A 19,761-nucleotide genomic window follows, 5' to 3' on the forward strand; every position below is an offset into this window, starting at 1 on the left:
AGAACAGTGTCCAGCCTACACAAGTCTCAGAGAAAGATGCTCTTTGTTTTAGAATGACAAGGTCCCACAGAAAAAGCACCGATACAGCATAGCATATAGATACCTGAGGGCTTCCCAGGTGGCACAGCAGCAGAGAATCCACCTGCAGTGCAGGAGACACAGGATCAGTCCCTGAATCAGGAATGTCCCTTGGAGAAGGAAATGGCAACCCATCCAGTGTCCTTGCCTGGGAAATCCCATGGACAGAGGAGCCTGGCAGGCTTCAACCCATGGGGTTGCAAAAGAGTTGGACACAGCTTAGCGACTAAACAACAGATATCTGAAGTGAACAAAACAAACTAAAATTGTCTATGTGCTAACAAAGAAATATGTAGACTACAGGGATTTAAATGGTAATTTAAGAATTGGGATATATATGCATTTTATAAATAATTTGGATAGAAAATGTCTTTATTAAATTTATTAAATATTTTTCAAGTATAAGTATGTATACATGTATGTTCATGTGATCTGTGTGTTCATGTATATGTCTGTGTTTTCTTGAAAGGGGTGTTTGTACTCAGGCCCCATGTTACTGTATCATCATGGAATACTGTGCCCATGGACAACTCTATGAGGTTTTGCGAGCTGGCAGGAAAATCACACCTCGATTGCTAGTAGACTGGTCCACGGGAATTGCAAGTGGAATGAATTATTTGCACCTTCATAAAATTATTCATCGTGATCTCAAATCACCTAAGTGAGTTCTGGAGCTAACTTTTCAGTCATTTTCTTTTATTGTTTTGAAATATGGAATTTTATCGATCATAATGAAGCTTTTAGACTATTTTCAGTTCAGTTTAAATAAGCAGAGTGGATATCTCTATTTGCGTATTTTGGAGAGTGTTATTAACCTCCTTACTTACCTATATGGCAGATATGTCCAGGCACCTGTGTGGTTTTCCCTTTTTGTTGCTTTGTAATTGTACAACTATGAAACAAATTACATTATTAACCAAAGAATTCACTTTCCATCATCTCAGATAATGAATGCCAGACTTTCCCACTGGAAGACTTGTTTTCCTAGTGTGTTTCCCCCAGAAAACCAATTTTCCAAAACTGAGCTTCAGAAATATATACAACAGAATAAAAATGGATTAAAAAATAAACCAGAGGCAAAGAAAAAGTGAAAACATTAACTAAAGCTTGTCCACAAAATGTATGCCATAAGTTTCTGTACAGTCACTACAAGTGGATTACGAATTTGGCTTTGAGCTTCCTAGAATCTAAGCAAAGAAGTAAACAAGTAAAGTTCCACAGTGTCCATTAAACAATATAAATTGGTTATTTAAGAGAAGCAGAGCTGTTTCTAGTAATCTTTGTTTTCAGAATGGTTCATTGGTTCCCAATAACCCACTTTAAGAGGAATGCTTATTCAAGTTTCCCAAAGTGCATGAAGAAAGGAAAGAAATTGACTAAAGTACATTTCAATGTGGCTCCTATTTTTATACATTATTTTCATTATTTTCCATCACATTTTTGTTTAGAGAAGCAGAAGAGAATCTTTTCCCAAAACATTTTTGCATAGTGCTTTCATGATTTACAACATTTAAAAATACTTAATCATATCTACTTTAATTTTGGCAAAAAAAAATGTATGGAAGAGATGTAATAAGTATCATTATTCTTATTTTATGTAAGATAATCTAGAGCTCAGAGCCCAAAGTCATGGAACCCAGAACTTAGATCCTTCCTTGTCCTGATAAGATGAGGGATCCACAGTGAGTCCTGCCCTCCTCCATGGGAGATAGAAAATCTGTCCTTGGTTATCAGTTGTAAAGCAGCTCTAATTTATCACTGTTAATCTCAACACTGTTTATTACAGTCCTTAGCTCACTAAAAACCTTCTCCTTGCTTTCTTACACAAAAACGTTATTACAGTGTTCATTCCTTCTGTTCACATTTTTAACACAATCTGTTGTTTCTGTCATCCACTGCATACATAGAAAGCACACAAGATACCTTGCCGAAGACCTTTTTGAATGGCCTCCTTCTTAATCAGCTTGTTCTTAAGAATTACTCCCTCTTATATTAGGGGATTCTCTGGCTCTTCAGTGGTTAGGACTCAGCACTTTCACTGCTGTGGCCCAGGTTCAAGCTGTGTGGATTGCCCCTGACCCCAAAACAAAAGACTTACTGTTCAAATTATTTCTCTATATCATTAAGCCTCTGAACCCATAACTCCTTAACACTCTAATGTTCTAAACAGGCTATTTCAAGTGAATTCAGGCAGTGTCTGAGGGCGCTAGCACTCTGGACTTGACTGGCACTGGATTATACTCTGAGGCTAGCAAAAGCAGTTTGCCCCAGGCCACATCCCAGATCACTATTATAACAAGTAAAATGTGTAACAAATTATATAAGTAAGAAATTATAACAAGTAAAATATTCTACACATGACTTATGTAGAATCTGAGCTTAAATTTATTCCTGCTTTTCCTTAGCAACATTAACAGAATCCCAGCATACTTACTTGCCTTTTATATTAATGAATCCTGTGTTTCATGGTTCCATGCATGATTTTAGTTGGCCATTATTTAAACAGTGTTTTAAAAGAAGTGTTTTTCCCATTGGATTGTCTGAGACTGGCAAGGATGAGAATCAATGTTTATTGAGATGGGTGCTTTACATTGCTTATCTCATTTAATTCAAATGAAAAATTTATGAGATCATTAATTACGGACTCATAATGCCTTATCCAAAACTCCTGAAGTCAGATGATTTCAGAAGGTGGCATAGGGCATTACATTATACCCCCAGCAAAGTCTGGGGCAGTACCCTATAGTCATACACATTCACAAATCCATGGCAAAGCCTTTGATAGTCGCACAAAGTGGGATAAGTAAATTGAGTTTGTTTTATACATATGAGAAAATATTTATGAACCATTTTCAGAGATGTTTGAATTGTGAATAAGATACTGTGACCTGAATTGTCTCCATCTTACAGATGAGAAAACTGGCTTAGAAGAGTTAAGTAATTGGCAAAGGTCACACAGTTAGCAAGTGGTAGAGGAAGGATAAAACCAGATGTAGCAAGCCCAGTATGCTGTGCTGCTCACAAGCGTAAATGATGCTGCTCCTGGTGGGTAACTTAAGGCCGCAGTAGTACTGGAACTAGAGAGCTGAGTTCTGCAACGTAGGAAGCAGCAAACAAAGTCTTCAGTTGCCAATTAGTCATGATTTTCATTTATATTTCATTTCATTTATATTTCAGTTATATTTTCATAATGATCTTTCTTTATTTCTTTTTAAAGTGTTTTAGTGACTCACACAGATGCAGTAAAAATTTCAGATTTTGGTACATCTAAGGAACTCAGTGATAAGAGTACCAAGATGTCCTTCGCTGGCACTGTCGCCTGGATGGCGCCAGAAGTGATACGGAATGAACCTGTCTCTGAAAAGGTCGATATATGGTGAGTGGTGCCATCTGTCCCAACCAAAAAGCCTGTTCCCACTTTCACCCTATTAGTGCTTCCTCTTTCAACACTTCTCACCCAAAATACTCTTTAGTATTACTCAGTTCTAGTTGATCTCAGTCTCATGTAACCCAAGGTACTACCCAGTGTGATGACACTTGGTAAGAAGGATTGGGAGAGGAGGAATAGGGGTGAGTATCCACTCAGTAAATCATCAGTTTTGGGGGTTCATCAAGAGAAAATGCTGAACTTTCTGGAAAACTAACCAATACAGTATTGTAAAGCAAAATAAAGTAAAAATAAAAATTAAAAAAAATTTTTTTAATAATAAAAATAAAACCAGCTTGAACATCAATAAATAAATAAATAAATAAAAGTTTACTTCAAATAGCCATTTAGTATAAAAGTCTTTCTGAAATATATTACATAATTCTTTCCTTCTTGAATAAAACATGGTAAACGAAATTTACTTATTCTCAGACCATCATCAGGTGTATTAGTGATGTACTTTGCTGCGATACAGTTATATGCTTTGAGGTATACAGGACTATTTACCCTTTTATTAAACAGTCCTGATAGACTATGCTTTTTGCAGGGGGGAACAGGGAGAGGTATTCATCTTTATTTTCTTTTCCTCTGAAGTTCCAAATCTCTGCTATTAACAGTATATTTTCCTGTAGTTGCTTTTCTTCCATTCTTAAAATTGGCGACTAGTAACTTTTAGACTTAAAACCAAAATAATAGCCTATATTAAAACTGGCTATAATTTTAAAGTAAATAAGATAAAGTAGAAATGTGAGATCATTTGTAATTTGGGTAATTATTACCAAAGTGTCCTCATTAGGGATTTCATCAATTTATGTTCCCAACAGAAATGTATAATAGAGTTTTTTCAGGCTCACCAACAAATGTGTTCCACTTTGGGATCTTCTGCCAACCATATAGGTTAAAAAAAATGGTGTCCTAGGTGCAGTTTTAATTTGCATATTTCTTCTTATAAATAAGGTTGTACTTTTTTCATATATTTACACACCCATTTGTAATTTCTTATTTACACACTAATCCTTTACTAAGTTTTCTGATATTTTATTCTTATCAACTTATAGGAGTATTTTATATATTAAGGAAATTATCCTTGTGTATATGAATTACAGATACTTTTCACTTTTGTTGTTTTGCTTATGTTAGAGGGTTTCTCCCTGTCAAGATTTTCTTTTAAGCAGTTTATCAGTCTCTCCTGTTACGACTTCTGGATTTCTTAATTAGAAAAGCTTTCACTACTCTTAAGATTTTTTTTTTTTCCATATGTTCTTTGAGAATTTTTAGGATTTCATTTCTCACATTTAAATCTTTGATGCATTTGGAATTTATCTTAGCGTAAGATAAAGTATATTTTTTTCCCCAGTTGTCCCAATAGTATTTATTGAATAACCAATTTTTCCCTACTGGTTTAAGATGTAACTTCCATCATATACTCAATTCCTATATGTGTTTGGTCTAGATGTATTTCTAGATTTCTGTTCCTTTCCATTAGCCTAGCTGATTATTCATCACCACTGTTAATTTCTGAAGCTTTGTAGTATGTTTTAATATCTGATAATATTTGTTACCCTTCATTAATTTTCTTTTTCAGAGTTTTCCTGGCTGTTTCTATTTTTTCTATAACAATATTAGAGTTTATGTGTTTGATTGAAAATTACTAAATGACTAAAATACAAATCAGTCTTTCTGAAATATCTTCTGTGCTTGTTCCCGGGGCTACTATAGGTCTTTTGGAGTGGTGCTTTGGGAGCTGCTAACAGGGGAGATTCCGTACAAAGATGTAGATTCTTCAGCCATTATTTGGGGGGTTGGAAGCAATAGCCTACACCTTCCAGTTCCTTCCACTTGCCCTGATGGATTCAAAATCCTTATGAAGCAGACATGGTAAGAAATATGTTTCTCCCAATATTCTCTTCTACCTTCTTCCTCAAAACCATATTCAAAACTTCTCTAAACTGTATTTAAAACAGCAGGGGCGTCTCTAACGTGTATTTGGAATGAATAATCTTACTTTGTGTACAGTCTAGGAGCCTTGGAATTTGAGAACTTTGGATTCACATACTAGTTCTACCCTTTTCTATCTGTGTAATTTGGGTCATGTCATCCAAGTGGCAGTTTTCTCACTTGTGAAATGGGGATAGTATGATTAATTAAAAATTATAAATAAAGAATTTGATCTGATATCTTGAAGCAGTAGGCCTTAGTAAATGATAGCTATCACCACTTTGCCAGTTCTCAGGGATCATTATTATCAAACAGATTCTAGAGATTTCTAGTTCATCATTAGAGGCGTCTCATAATTACATTTTCCTTTTGTTCTTCAGTACATCAAAACTACCTGAGATAGAGCCATACATGGAGTCAGAAATGGGTTGTTTTTTTTTTTTTTGTAGAATAAAATCTTTATCCTCCTGGATACAACTTCTGAAATGCACAAGCTATTTTTTTTTTTTTTAACTTTTAGGCAGAGTAAACCTCGCAACCGACCTTCTTTTCGGCAGACACTCATGCATTTGGACATCGCGTCTGCAGATGTACTTGCCACCCCACAGGAAACTTACTTCAAGTCTCAGGTAAGTCTGGAAACTCTTCCGGGTCCTGCTAGACAGACAGGGAACTCTCAATGAAAAGGAGTTGCTCCTAGAAGAGGGCATTCTGATTCTTAGAACAATTACGTAACTCAACTCATTGTGAAACAGTAATGATGATTATTATAAACGTCACACATACAACTGTGGCGTTTTTTTTTATCACTTTGGAGTTTTGGAGGGTTTTTAAGCACTTAACATATATGAATTCTCTTATTTGAAAATGCCTTGTAGTAAAATATCATCTTCATAGTGGGTTCTGGTGAAATTGTTGGAGAAAAAAGAGGAAAAGAAGATATGAAAACTGTAGTGTACCTACATTTGAATTAAAACTATTGCTAACCTTCATGAAAGTATTGCTTTCCTTAAAGTTAGAAAAGCTGAAGTAAAGAGGAGGAAAGTTGAAGCCCAGAAAGAGCCTGTGACAGAATTAGGCCCAGGAGAACCTTTTCTCTAACCTTTTCACCTAGTAGCTCCAAATAAAATGTAATTTAATGTATCTTTTAGCCTTTACTACAAAACATACAGTACGCAGTTATTGCGCTCATGGTTCCGTGGGTTGGTTATTTGTGCTGGGTGGTCCCTCAGCTGGCCTTGCCTAGGCTCACTCATGTGTCTACAGTCAGTTGCCAGGACTGCTGGGAGGCTGGCTGTTTTCCAGATGGCCTCATTCACTAGTCCCGCCTTGGCTGTTAGATCAAGCACCTCAGTTTTCCTCCACGTGGCCCTTCATCCTTCGACAGGCAAACCTGGGCTTGTTCACATGGTCTTCTCAAGGTAACAAATGCAGCAGGAGAGCAAGCCCCAGTGCACAAGTGATTTTCTAGCCTGGGTGCATTGTAGTTGCCAGGGTCTCATTGGCCAATGCAAGTCACAGGCTAACCCAGATTGAGAAATAGACTTCACCTCCTGATAGTTGCATTAGTGATAAGTGTGTGACCATTAAATAAAAATACTATAAATGGCATAAGGGCCAGTGGTCTATCACTATCCATTCAGATGGGGAGTTGTGGGGGGATCTTTATATGTGAGGGCCTTACCCTCCCAGACCCAGGCTATGGCAATAGGAGTAAAATAGGATGAAAACAGGAGGAAACTATGGCTTCTGAAATAAACGTGATGATCTTAAATTATAGCTTTATGCTTATAGAATTTAACTGTAGTATTATCCAATTTTTTCTCAAATAGCTTTGTCTCACTTTCTAAAATGAATGTTTACAAAATGAATTCCATCTCTACATTGACTTCCAGTATCATTTCAAAAGATTCATTCTCAGGGAAGACATTTTGTTACCAATTAGTGTCTCTATCTACTCCTGATAGCCCCCAACTCCACTGGGTGATGTGTTTACCTACCAGGAAAGTGTGCTTTGAAAGCAAACTGCTCGACAGGGAGGGCATCATCACTGGGAGTTAAAAAAGGCCCCAAATATGCTTTATTAACTGGCTTAACCAGAGGCTTGGGGCATATGCTTCTCTGGTGTCTGAGAAGCAGAGAGATAGTCCACCCTTCAGATATTGGGAATATCTTACTTAAGGCTCAAGGTTTTCTAAGAAATAATAAATCAGAGACTTTTCCTCTGTTTCCCAAAGTTCTAACATATTCTCTGTGACCACAAACTTAGCTCTCCCCACACCATGTCTTTGAGTAGTCTGGCTTGTCCCTATAGTTTTTTAGTGTTTCTGAGGAATTATTATGTAAGTAAAGTATTTGATTTTACAGAAAATGAGAGGATAACTTCATGCCATTTCCTATGTTCTTTGATACTCATTCAAGTAAATTCCCTTGGAACTATTAAAACCATTACCTACCCATACAAATACATGTATGTATTGGTTACCGGATTAGATATCTTTCAAATATTTCCTTATGTTAAGAAAAAGACTTAAGCCCTTTGTGAAATGAAAGAGAGTAATAATGAGTGTGTGTTATATTAGTCGCTCAGTTGTGTCTGATTCTTTGTGACCCCATGGACTGTAGCCCACCACGCTCCTCTGTCCATCGAATTCTCCAAGCAATAATACTGGAGTGGGTAGCTGTTCCCTTCTCCAGGGGATCTTCCCAACCCAGGGATTGAACCCAGGTCTCCCACATGGCAGAACGATTCTTTACCATCTGAGCCATCAGGGAAGCCCATAATAATGAGTACTCTCTAGAAAAATTTTCAGACTTTAGGATACAGTATCAATCACAGCTTTGTTTCCTTTACAAGAAAACTCTACGTACCATAATTTTGAAAAGCAATTTTCATGAGAGTACTAATCACAAGTCATTGACAGTACGACTGTACCTCCTGGGAAAACATCAAATTCTAAACAGACTTTACTTGTGTGCTCCCAGAATATCACTTCTGAAGCCAGGGCCACACTTTCTGAGTGCCCAACGTATGTATAACACTGTGTAGTACCTACAGTCGCTATCCTCACTTTTATTAATCTATGCAGCATTAAAATTGAACTTAGAGCAAGAATTTGAAAAGAGAGGAAGGGGAGAAGGAATGGAAAGGAAAAACAGTGCATAGGACATGTTTTAATATTCCTAAATTCTACCACCTTTTTCTCCCAATGTAAAAGTTTACCTCTCTGTAAATAGTTCAAAATACCCTTGCTAGTTCCTAGAATTTTTCAGTTATTTACAGGCTGATTTGCTTGAGTCTGAAATTCAGACCATCTCTGGCTAATGATGATAACATATTTGTGAACTAATGAGGGAGGTACTGGGAAAAGTAACAGATTTTGAGCATAAATCCCTGTCCTGTGGCCTTGGATAAGTCATTAAACTTCCATAAACCTCAGCTAACTCATCTAAACAGTGAAGATAACCATGACCCCATGGACTGCAGCGCACTAGGCTTCCCTGTCCTTCACTGTCTCCCAGAGTTTGCTCAAATTTATGTCCAGTGATGCTATCTAACCATTTCATCCTCTGCCACCTTCTTCTTTGCCTTCTTTCCCAGCAGGGTCTTTTCTAATAGGTTGACTCTTCACATCAGGTGGCCAGAGTATTGGAGCTTCAGCATCAGTCCTTCCAATGAATATTCAGGGTTGACTTTCTTTAGGCTTGAGTGGTTTGACCTCCTTGCTACCCAAGGGACTCTCAAGAGTCTTCCCAGCTTCACAGTTCGAAGGCATCAATTCTTCGGCGCTCCGCCTCCTTTATGATCCAACTCTCACATCCGTACATGACTACTGGAAAAACCATAGCTTTCACTATATGGACCTTTGTTGGCAAAATGATGTCTCTGCTTTTTAATATGCTGCCTAGGTTTGTCATAGTTTTTCTTCCAAGGAGCAAGTGTAATTTCGTGACTACCCAGTGCCACTGAGACCACCTGGAAACTCTGCGGCTGGGAGTTGCAGAGACAGATAGCTCATTAAAGGGATAGACTGTTCTGCCTTAAGAGTAATTTAATCATGAGCAAGTAGGTCCTAGAAACAAGCTGGTGTTCACTGGGGGAGGCAGTAAGGAGGACTCATGCACTAATCAAGAGTTAAGACCTTTCTGATTCAGAATCTAAGATTTCCTACTACTTATAGCCCCTCAACAGAGAAGGCAATGGCACCCCACTCCAGTACTCTTGCCTGGAAGATCCCATGGACTGAAGCCTGGTAGGCTGCAGTCCATGGGGTCGCTAAGAGTCGGACACGACTGAGCGACTTCACTTTCACTTTTCACTTTCATGCATTGGAGAAGGAAATGGCAACCCACTCCAGTGTTCTTGCCTGGAGAATCCCAGGGACGAGGGAGCCTGGTGGACTGCCATCTATGGGGTCGCACAGAGTCGGACATGACTGAAGCAACTTAGCAGCAGCAGCAGCATAGCCCCTCAACATCCTGCTTCTTCATTTCTCATAGCTAAGCTTCTTTTTTTCATTACTTTATAAAAATCATGGTAAAAGATATTATAAAATTTGCTATTTTAACAATTATTAAATGTACAATTCAGTGGCAGAAATCACATTCCAGGGTTATAAAACTATCACCATTATCTATTTTCAAAATTTCTCATTACCTCATTAAGCACTAACTTCTCATTCTCTACTCCCCACAGAAATCTCTGTTCTGCTTTCTATCTCTATGAATTTGCCTACTCTAGATATTTCATTGAAGTAGGATCATACAATAGTTGTCTTTCTTTGTCTGGTTTTTCATTTAGCGTGTCTTCAAGACTCATCTATGTTGTTCAGTTCATTTCAGTCGCTCAGTCGTGTCCGACTCTCTGCGACCCTGTGAATCACAGCACACCAGGCCTCCCTGTCCATCACCAACTCCTGGAGTTCACCCAGACTCATGTGCATCGAGTCGGTGATGCCATCCAGCCATCTCATCCTCTGTTGTCCCCTTCTCCTCCTGCCTCCAATCCCTCCCAGCATCAGCATCTTTTCCAATGAGTCAACTCTTCACATGAGGCAGCCAAAGTATTGGAGTTTCAGCCTCAACATCAGTCCTTCCAGTGAACACCCAGAACTGATCTCCTTTAGGATGGACTGGTTGGATCTCCTTGCAGTCCAAGGGACCCTCAAGAGTCTTCTCCAACACCACAGTTCAAAAGCATCAAATCTTCGGTGCTCAGCTTTCTTCACAGTCCAACTCTCACATCCATACATGACCACTGGAAAAACCATAGCCTTGACTAGACGGACCTTTGTTGGAAAAGTAATGTCTCTGCTTTTTAATATGCTGTCTAGGCTGGTCATCACTTTCCTTCCAAGGAGTAAGCGTCTTTTAATTTCATGGCTGCAGTCACCATCTGCAGTGATACTGGAGTCCAGAAAAATAAAGTCTGACACTGTTTTCACTGTTTCCCATGAAGTGATGGGACCTAATGCCATGATCTTAGTTTTCTGAATGTTGAGCTTTAATGATGTAGCATGTCACAAATTCATTCCTTTTATGACTGAATAGTATTCTATTTTATGGATATCATCTGTCTTATTCATCCATTCATATATTAATTCAGCTTCATTTTGACACCTCTGTTATGAGAGAGAGGAGGAGCAAGGTATGGGTGCAAGGGCTTCAGTGAACTGGTTAAATATCTGAGAAGACAAAAACATGCTAAATGTTATAGCCTTTCCCAGGCCTTACCTGTGCTGTGAAGAGGATTCCATTCACGATAATAACCCAGATTTCACTGTATTTTTCCCTTACCTGCTTACTGGACTTACGTACCTTGTGAAACACTCCCTGCTCCCTCCTCCACTCTACGTGTAATTTGGGGGAATCCCCAGTAAAAAGTAGGGATCTCAGATAGTCTCATATTAATGTCTGCGCTCCTTTCCTTGTGCCTTCCCTGGTGGCTCAGACTGTAAAGAATCTGCCTGCTATGCAGGAGACCTGGGTTCAACCCCTGGGTCAGAAAGATTCTCTGGAGGAAGAAATGGAAACCCACTCCAGTATTCTTGCCTGGAGAATCCCATCGACAAAGGAGCCTGGTGGGCTACAGTCCATGGGATCACAAAGAGTCAGACACGACTGAGCAACTAACACACACGTACTTTCCACTGACTCTGGCTAGAACAGCAATCTTCCACCTAGCATCTGCTGAGTGTTACTTTATTGGTTAGTACTGTTTTCTGCTGAGAGACTGTAGTCCCCAGATGGCATCTATGGGATGCTGCCTTATCCTTAAGGAACTGGCGTCACCCACCAGGAGCTGCTATTTTTTTGCAGTAACTAAAAAGCCGTGGGCTTCTCCAGATTCCACACTTGCATATTGTGCTTATGCAATGAACTGGTCCTTTCCCTGTTGAGTTACATTTTGTTACAGGTCGCATAATAGTGCTAGTTTTGGCCCAAGGTTTTGTTGGTATTTTAGTGAAACAGTAGGAAATGCCTCTCCACTCCTATGTTGATGACTGTTATAGGTCAGAGTCACACAGGACTCCTCCCTCCCTCATGTTTTCTCTCAGAGACTCCTTAATCTCCATGCAAACTGACTTCAGCCTGCCCACCTCCATTTCTTAGATATGGCCAGACATCTCTAAATTGCAGATTCAGTGCAAATTGGAACTCCTGTTACATAAAGATTCTAAGTATATGTGATGGAACTCCAAAATTAACATCTACCTGTAACACAGTACCTTTGAGGAAAACACATTATTGTATTAATCAGTACTTGGTGTTTTCCCACAAAGGGAATTTCTTTTGAGGAAATCTACTTTAACAAGTTTCAGTCTTGAGAGGGTTGTCTTTTAAGTTTCACATTCCATGAGCCAAATGTCAGGAGGTTTATTTCCTCTGCTGCTGCTGCTGCTAAGTTGCTCCAGTCGTGTCTGACTCTGTGCGACCCCATAAGACGGCAGCCCACCAGGCTCCGCCGTCCCTGGGATTCTCCAGGCAAGAACACTGGAGTAGGTTGCCATTTCCTTCTCCAGTGCATGAAAGTGAAAAGTGAAAGTGAAGTTGCTCAGTCGTCTCTGACTCTTAGCGACCCCATGGACTGCAGCCCACCAGGCTCCGCCATCCCTGGGATTCTCCAGGCAAGAACACTGGAGTGGGTTGCCATTGCCTTCTCCATTAGAATTTTAAAAATCTGATCTGTGATATCTGATCCCTCACCACTAGAGGGAGATATTTTTGGTCCCTGTTAAAGTGTCAGGATCCACTGACATGATCTTCACAAAAGAGGATGCTTTAAGACCCACCCTTGGCCCCCTCCCTTATCCGTTTTAGGTCCAGCCACCCTTGATTGTCAGTCTTTGGCATCTTAAAACTCAAATACTCTTGCTCTTTGTGACTTTAATCTGATGGCTGAGAGAACAGCATTACCTGGACTCAACCAAACCTGTGTTTACTGCTTGGATACTGCCATAACTTAGCAACCAAACCACCACCATCACCATTGTCAAAGACTGCTGCCAAACAATGGGCAGCACATTCTAGATCTTGGCTTTTTGATGACATTGCTTGGCAGATTTGATGCCAGAAAATCAACTGACAGAAATCGCTTCCCAATGGTCAGTCAATATGTATATATATATATATATATGAAGATCTAACATATTATAAACAGATAAGCAGAATGAACACGTTTAAATAATTGTAATATAATTTCTTCTATAAAAATAAATGAGAAACAGCAAATCTGGGGAGAAAGCTTCTCTAATTTCACGATTACTTAAGTATAACTTCTTCCAGAGTCTAGAGAGATCATTTTTATGAATCTTAAAAGGATAGAAGAGCTGTGGAAGACAATGCAGTTAGAAACATTTTGGTACATATTTAGCTCTCACTGGAAATTATTTTAGATTATCTCATTAGCTTCTCAGGATAGTAGTGCATACATAATGAGGAAGGTTCTCCTTTAGCTGTTTTTCTAGAAATGGTCTATAGACTGTATTTCTGCAGAGATTTTCCTGCCTCCTAAAATTTAGATGAAATGAGTCTGAAACACCATGCCTTATGGAAAAGTCCAGTATCCTTTTTAATACTTTTGTGAACTTCTGGGAGATTTATAATTACATGGACACTTTGGCTCTGCTTTTTAGACCCCCATCCTTGCCATCTTTTGGTGGTTCCTTTATATTTGTCCTGTCATTGACCCAAAGATGCAATTCAGTACCTTTCTTTATTTTTTTTTAAAAAAAGCAAAACCAAATAAATATACTCATCCAAAGTCAAGGCTTTACTAAAGATTTAGGAAATTGGAAGAGGCTTACGTTTTGAACAACTTAAATCACATATTAGATACCCATCCCTCTCCTAAATTTGTTTCCAGACTACTAAATTCTTTGACCATGCTCTTTCTCCTCCTTCTCCTTCCCTCTTTTCTTTCTCACTCCCAAATTCCTAGATGCATGCGTGCATGCTCAGTCACTTAAGTCGTGTCCAATTCTTTGCAGCCCCATGGACTGTAGCCCTCCAGACTCCTCTGTCCGTGGGATTCTCCAGGCAAGAATACTGGAGTGAGTTGCCATGCCCTCCTCCAGGAGATTTTCCCAACCCAGGGATCGAACCCACATCTCTTAACATCTCCTACATTAGCAGGCGGGTTCTTTACCACTAGCGCCACCTGAGAAGCCCACAGATTTCTGTATAAGTCCCCATATTTTTATCCCCTTCTCCTGTTGTTCATGCCTCTTGGATCTTCTGTACTAAATATTTTCTCAAGATATTTTTGTAAACAAAGCCCAGGAGGAATTCTGGTCCAATGTAAAAATGGTCATATTCTGACTGACACATGCTTGTGCCATATGGTTATCAGAGCTGTTCTTTCTAGCCAGGCTCTCTCCACCAGAATCTTGACTTAAAACTGAGCTGCTTTATTCCAGAGATGATGGCTAGCATGCCAGCTGTAATGTTTCTTGGGGTCAAGACAACATCGAGTATTAGAGTAAACACAGAAAATGGGGTGAAGAGTTGAGTAGGGTGTGCAGATGCATTAATGTGAGATATTTTACTACTGAACATCTATTCTATAAGGCTCTTCAGTATAATCATATGGGGTGGGTGGGGGGAAGTCTTGTACAGGGTCCTATGGTTATATCAAGGATTAAAACTCCTGGAGTTAACAAACCTAATTTGCCCTCACCTAGGCTGAATGGAGAGAAGAAGTGAAAAAGCACTTTGAGAAGATTAAGAGTGAAGGAACCTGTATCCACCGATTAGATGAAGAACTTATTCGAAGGCGCAGAGAAGAGCTCAGGTCAGCCGACCTCTCCTCCTTCCCTTCTTCTTATTCCCAGGTCTTCAGATATTTAATAGGAACCCTTTCTGTGAATAATTTCATCTTCTACAAACCTGTCACCTCTGCTGGTTATTGTTTTTTTCTTTAAAAGTTGCCCTGGAAGTCAATCCTCCTTTGTATCACTTTCTTACTGTCTGCACCTTTATCTTCCTTTATCGTATCTCTGCAACAAAGATCCCTGGAGCAATGCTATTTGTTTATTCAGTTGCTGCCCTAGGTAACATGAAAGATCAGAAATTTATAAGAAGTAATCCCTGACCCGAAGATGCTTATTATCTATTAAGGGATAGAACACAGATAACCACTAGATTCAGTTCAGTTCAGTCGCTCAGTCGTGTCCGACTCTTTGCGACCCCATGAATCACAGCACACCAGGCCTCCCTGTCCATCACCAACTCCTGGAGTTCACTCAGACTCACATCCATCAAGTCGGTGATGCCATCCAGCCATCTCATCCTCTGTTGTTCCCTTCTCCTCCTGCCCCCAATCCCTCCCAGCATCAGAGTCTTTTCCAATGAGTCAACTCTTCACATGAGGTGGATTGGAAGTTTCAGCTTCAGCATCAGTCCTTCCAATGAACACCCAGGACTGATCTCCTTTAAGATGGACTGGGTGGATCTCCTTGCAAGAGTCTTCTCCAACAACACAGTTCAGAAGCATCAATTCTTCGGCGCTGAGCTTTCTTCACAGTCCAACTCTCACATCCATACATGACTACTGGAAAAACCATAGCCTTGACTAGACGGACCTTAGTCGGCAAAGTAATGTCTCTGCTTTTGAATATGCTATCTAGGTTGGTCATAACTTTCCTTCCAAAGAGTAAGCGTCTTTTAATTTCATGGCTGTAGTCACCATCTGCAGTGATTTTGGAGCCCCAACAAAATCTATACCATGGATAAGTATAAATGAGGGATTATCGTGTTAGCTTTAACTGCGTATTTCCCTTAACATGTAGCATATTCTTATTAAGATATTGCCAAATAATGTACGGACAAAAGCTATAAATTATACATAAATTGCACTCAGATTTTACCTCCTGGCTATTCTGTATGAGTGGATATGGCCCTTAACAGTCAACAAAGTGGAAAACTTGGACTTCTCATCTTCCACTCCACCTTGTCTGAGTCACTACATCAGACAAGCGAGCCTTAAATTTAGAGGGCCCTTGGGCAAGTACTTTTGAGAAACCATCCTGTTCTTATTTCATTAGAGCTGACCCTGGCTCTCCCCCACATTCATCAGCTTCGCTGCTCCTGTGTTTTCTTTGATAGGCATGCTTTGGATATTCGTGAGCACTACGAGCGGAAACTTGAGCGGGCTAATAATTTGTACATGGAACTGAGTGCCATCATGCTGCAGCTAGAGATGCGGGAGAAGGAGCTCATCAAGTACGTACCCGGCCACTGTTTGTTCTGATTGATTTGGGTCTATCAGTCGGCCAAGATATAACATTCGTCCAGGTTACTGCTACTCAAAACTGATGGCTGTTTTATTCATCCACCCAACGTTGCTTGGAGGATGTTCCAGGCACAGGTCCCTGCCCCGGTGGGGTTCACATTTGAGTGGACTCACCACAGAGCTGGTTCTAGGGGACCGTGCACTTTGCAGTTTCAGCCTGCCTAGTGGCTCAGGGAAGGGGGGCGTCATTTCAGGAGGAGCTTGGTGTGGATAAGTGGGAGCTTACCGCCCCCTAGGGAAGAAAAGCAACTGCTGCAAGCAATTCAGTGTTTTCCTGAGAATGGCAAGAAACTCTGGGGTCCTGACTAATAGCTGCTCCTGAAAATAAGTAGGATTTCAACCTTTGCTTGGTATCTCATGAGGCGTGTCAGGGGAAGGGAAGGTGGGCCTCCCAGTCCCATCTGCAAGCTGAAGGAAAAAAAATGAAGTCAGGTTAGTTTGAATTTAGTTTTGTTTTTTCTTCCTTTTTAACCTGAAGAGCAGCCTTGTTTTTCAGATAGCCTATATCTGTTGAGTGTGGCCAGACCTGTGGGTAGAGTAAACCTGTGAAAACATTCTGTCCACCTCTTCTGTCTGGGGTGACGGGTGGTTTAGTCACCAAGTCGTGTCCAACTCTTGTGACCCCATGGACTGTAGCCTGCCAGGCTTCTCTGTCCATAGGATCCTCCAGGCAAGACGGAGACGTGGCCTTTTCTTTCATTCTTCAGGCGTGAGCAGGCCGTGGAGAAGAAGTATCCTGGAACCTACAAACGACATCCTGTCCGTCCAATAATCCACCCCAATGCCATGGAGAAGCTCATGAAGAGGAAAGGCCTGCCTCACAGACCTGGGATGCAGGCCAAGCGGTGAGCATCTATACTGACACTATTCAGATAAGTGGGGGAATATGCCCCTAAAATACATTATCAGATGATGGTGAGTGTGGCCACACGGTATTGCCTCTGGATACAGAGTAGGGAAGTGGGAGAGAGCGTGTCCTGGACTCTGGAAATACAGTTATTACTGTCTAAGGCATCAATATTTATTATCTTAGCATGGAACAGTGAAGAGAAATGAAGTGGGGGCCGGACAGGCCTGGATTCAAATCCTATTAGAAGCTGTGTGATTTGGAATATGTCGGTTGATCTCTCTCAATGCCATGGGTAAAATGGTGTACTTTCTTTTTCTTTTCTTGACCCCCTAGTGAACAGAATTGAGTTCTCTATAATATGCATCATGGGTCTATGTATGTCCCACTTTTATTTACTCATTTAGTTAGTTCTTTTTAATAATGTAATAAGTGCCTGTAAATCCACCACCAAAACGAAAGCCGGCACTTTGATCATTACCTATATCTAATCATCTAGTTCCCCTCATCCCACTGCTGTGTGGAACTTTAGTGAGGTTTAAATAAAACGGCATGTGAAATCACCTAGGAAACCACAGTTGCTCAAAAAAAAAAAGTTAAAAAAAATTTTAAAGATGCCCTTTCGCCTAATTACAACACATTTTCCTTGCTAGTTTAATGTTAGAATGCTCTTCCAGTCAGTTTTTTTAATCAAACTCTGTGCTAGAGGAATTCTTCCCAATGAATGGAGTGTTGACCCAATCCTAAATTACTGCAAAAGAAAGAAATGTACCTTAATCTGGGTGTAAACCTATCAGTGAGATTGGAATAAATGCAGTAAGAATAAAGGTAGTGAGAAAATGCAAACCAAGCATGTATTTTAAGACTTTCAGAACAGTGACCATCCCAGCACAGCCTGACTAATATAAGTCTAAACCTCTGAGGGATAACCCCATGGATTAATCCCAGCTTTATTTTACTTACCACGCCTCACCATCTTCTGGTCAAGCTCTAGAGAAATTGTTTTCAGTTGGCACCTGGCAAACCCCTCCAGGAATCCCACCACCTCCCTTCTTTTGGTTTATGAACTAGGCACAGCCTTCACCTCTGGCTCCTCTCTGCAGTCTGCCAACAGCTAAAACACCAAGTACTTTGGGAGAAAATAGTACTGTTTAATTTCACAGTATGAGCTCGTGTTTATTTCACCTGTGAGAAACATGTTTGAAAGTTTGACAGCACCAGTAGATGCTTAGTCGATGAGCTGATCTTGTCTGGAAAGGCAACTCAGAGTGGGTACTAGAGCTGCAGAGAGTTCTATTGATTGCCTTTTGAAGGATTTATGTTTCACATTATTTGGACAGTCCAGTGATTATCAAGTCAGCTGGCCAGTGCCCTCTGAGGCGATCAGAGAGGAGAAACCATTCACTATCTTTCAGCCTCAGTTTGTGTTTAGTCAGGGACAGAAAAAGATGAACCATGATGGATCCACCAAGCCCATCACAATTGAGTATAGTCTAATAAGATAGTTTAAATGCCTTATAACATGGAGAAGCTTGGAATGGGGGAGAACTGTTCCTTGGTGTCCAAAGACTTAGCTTTAGGCTGTGAGTTCTGCCATTTCCTAGCTTTGTGATGGGCACAAGCCAGCTAACCTCTCTGATCCCTCAGTGCTCTCATCTGTAAAATGGGTATTGTAATAGTAGGAAAGTGGTGTCTTGTCTATTGTGAAGTGCTTTGTAAACTTGGGTGTGCTGTTATTAGTGTTATTCTGTGATTTTGCACTGCCAGGTTGAGCAGCCTTCACCTATCTTAGGACACTTTCACCTAAGTTCTATTTTAGACCCTGCCATAGCCAGTTACTGCGTAAATATTGATAGATGCCCTCACTGGGCCTTGGAGGGCTCTCTTTCCTCAGTAGAGAGCCCCAGGACCTCCCCAGATGCTGTCTGTGGCACAGGTTGGCCAACTGACCACAGTGCTGTGAATCTGAGACAGGAAGATGCTGATAATCGCACGGTACCCTATCCACTTCATCATATACCAGTGATACCTGGACTTCTATACTAAGACAAGTCTTTAACTGAAATTCTCCTGGAAAAGAAGAAAAAAACCATCTCCTGCTGCCTGATGCCTACTGATTTGCTGTGAGGCCTGGCTTTTCAGAATGTGGTCCTCAGTTGAGATCATCTGAAAGCATGTTAGAAAGTCAGGCTCTGAGGTCTGCATCCCAGACCTGTGCAGTCATTTTAACAAGCTCCCAGGTGATCTGTACATACCTTCAGGCTGTACTCTGACTGTCCAACAAGCCAGACTGGCGATTAGGAGAGACTGTTCATCTAGATTCTACCAATAATGAGCTGTGAGACCAGAAGCCAATATGGTTGGGATTTTGGGTTCCTCATCACATAGGATGAAGGCAGGACTGCACCTGCAGTTTCCGTGCAAGGTCTGGAACCCCCTGGGGCCTGAATAGAAGTGTCTTTGAGGCCACTGTGAGGGGAGAGAGGATGAGGAGCCAGCGCCTTGTTGGGGGTGGCAGGGGCTTCTGCTTTCCTACCTCTCTTCAGCTGTTCTGGGTGAAATACCATTATATTAATTTCAGGTATATGGTATAATGATTCAACATATGTGTATATTGCAAAGTGATCACCACAATAAGTTCAGTTAACATCTGTCACCATACTTAGTTAGAAATTTTTT

The 19,761-nt window shown here is 40.4% G+C and overlaps 1 protein-coding gene across 3 annotated transcripts in view; it reads left to right on the plus strand.

Moving 5' to 3' along the window:
• MAP3K13 (mitogen-activated protein kinase kinase kinase 13) overlaps positions 1 to 19,761 on the plus strand; it is a 158,852-nt gene that overhangs the window by 125,428 nt on the left and 13,663 nt on the right. For all 3 annotated transcript variants that reach the window (XM_040252444.1, XM_040252460.1, XM_040252453.1), the window contains 7 exons: positions 548 to 739; positions 3,296 to 3,454; positions 5,225 to 5,383; positions 5,964 to 6,072; positions 14,626 to 14,735; positions 16,049 to 16,165; positions 16,943 to 17,080. In XM_040252444.1, the coding sequence (XP_040108378.1) occupies positions 548 to 739; positions 3,296 to 3,454; positions 5,225 to 5,383; positions 5,964 to 6,072; positions 14,626 to 14,735; positions 16,049 to 16,165; positions 16,943 to 17,080 (984 nt within the window). The remainder of the gene's footprint in view (positions 1 to 547; positions 740 to 3,295; positions 3,455 to 5,224; positions 5,384 to 5,963; positions 6,073 to 14,625; positions 14,736 to 16,048; positions 16,166 to 16,942; positions 17,081 to 19,761) is intronic.

The sequence above is a fragment of the Oryx dammah genome, unplaced genomic scaffold, assembly GCF_014754425.2.
Source record: "Oryx dammah isolate SB20612 unplaced genomic scaffold, SCBI_Odam_1.1 HiC_scaffold_2, whole genome shotgun sequence".
NCBI classification, from domain to species: Eukaryota; Metazoa; Chordata; class Mammalia; order Artiodactyla; family Bovidae; genus Oryx; species Oryx dammah.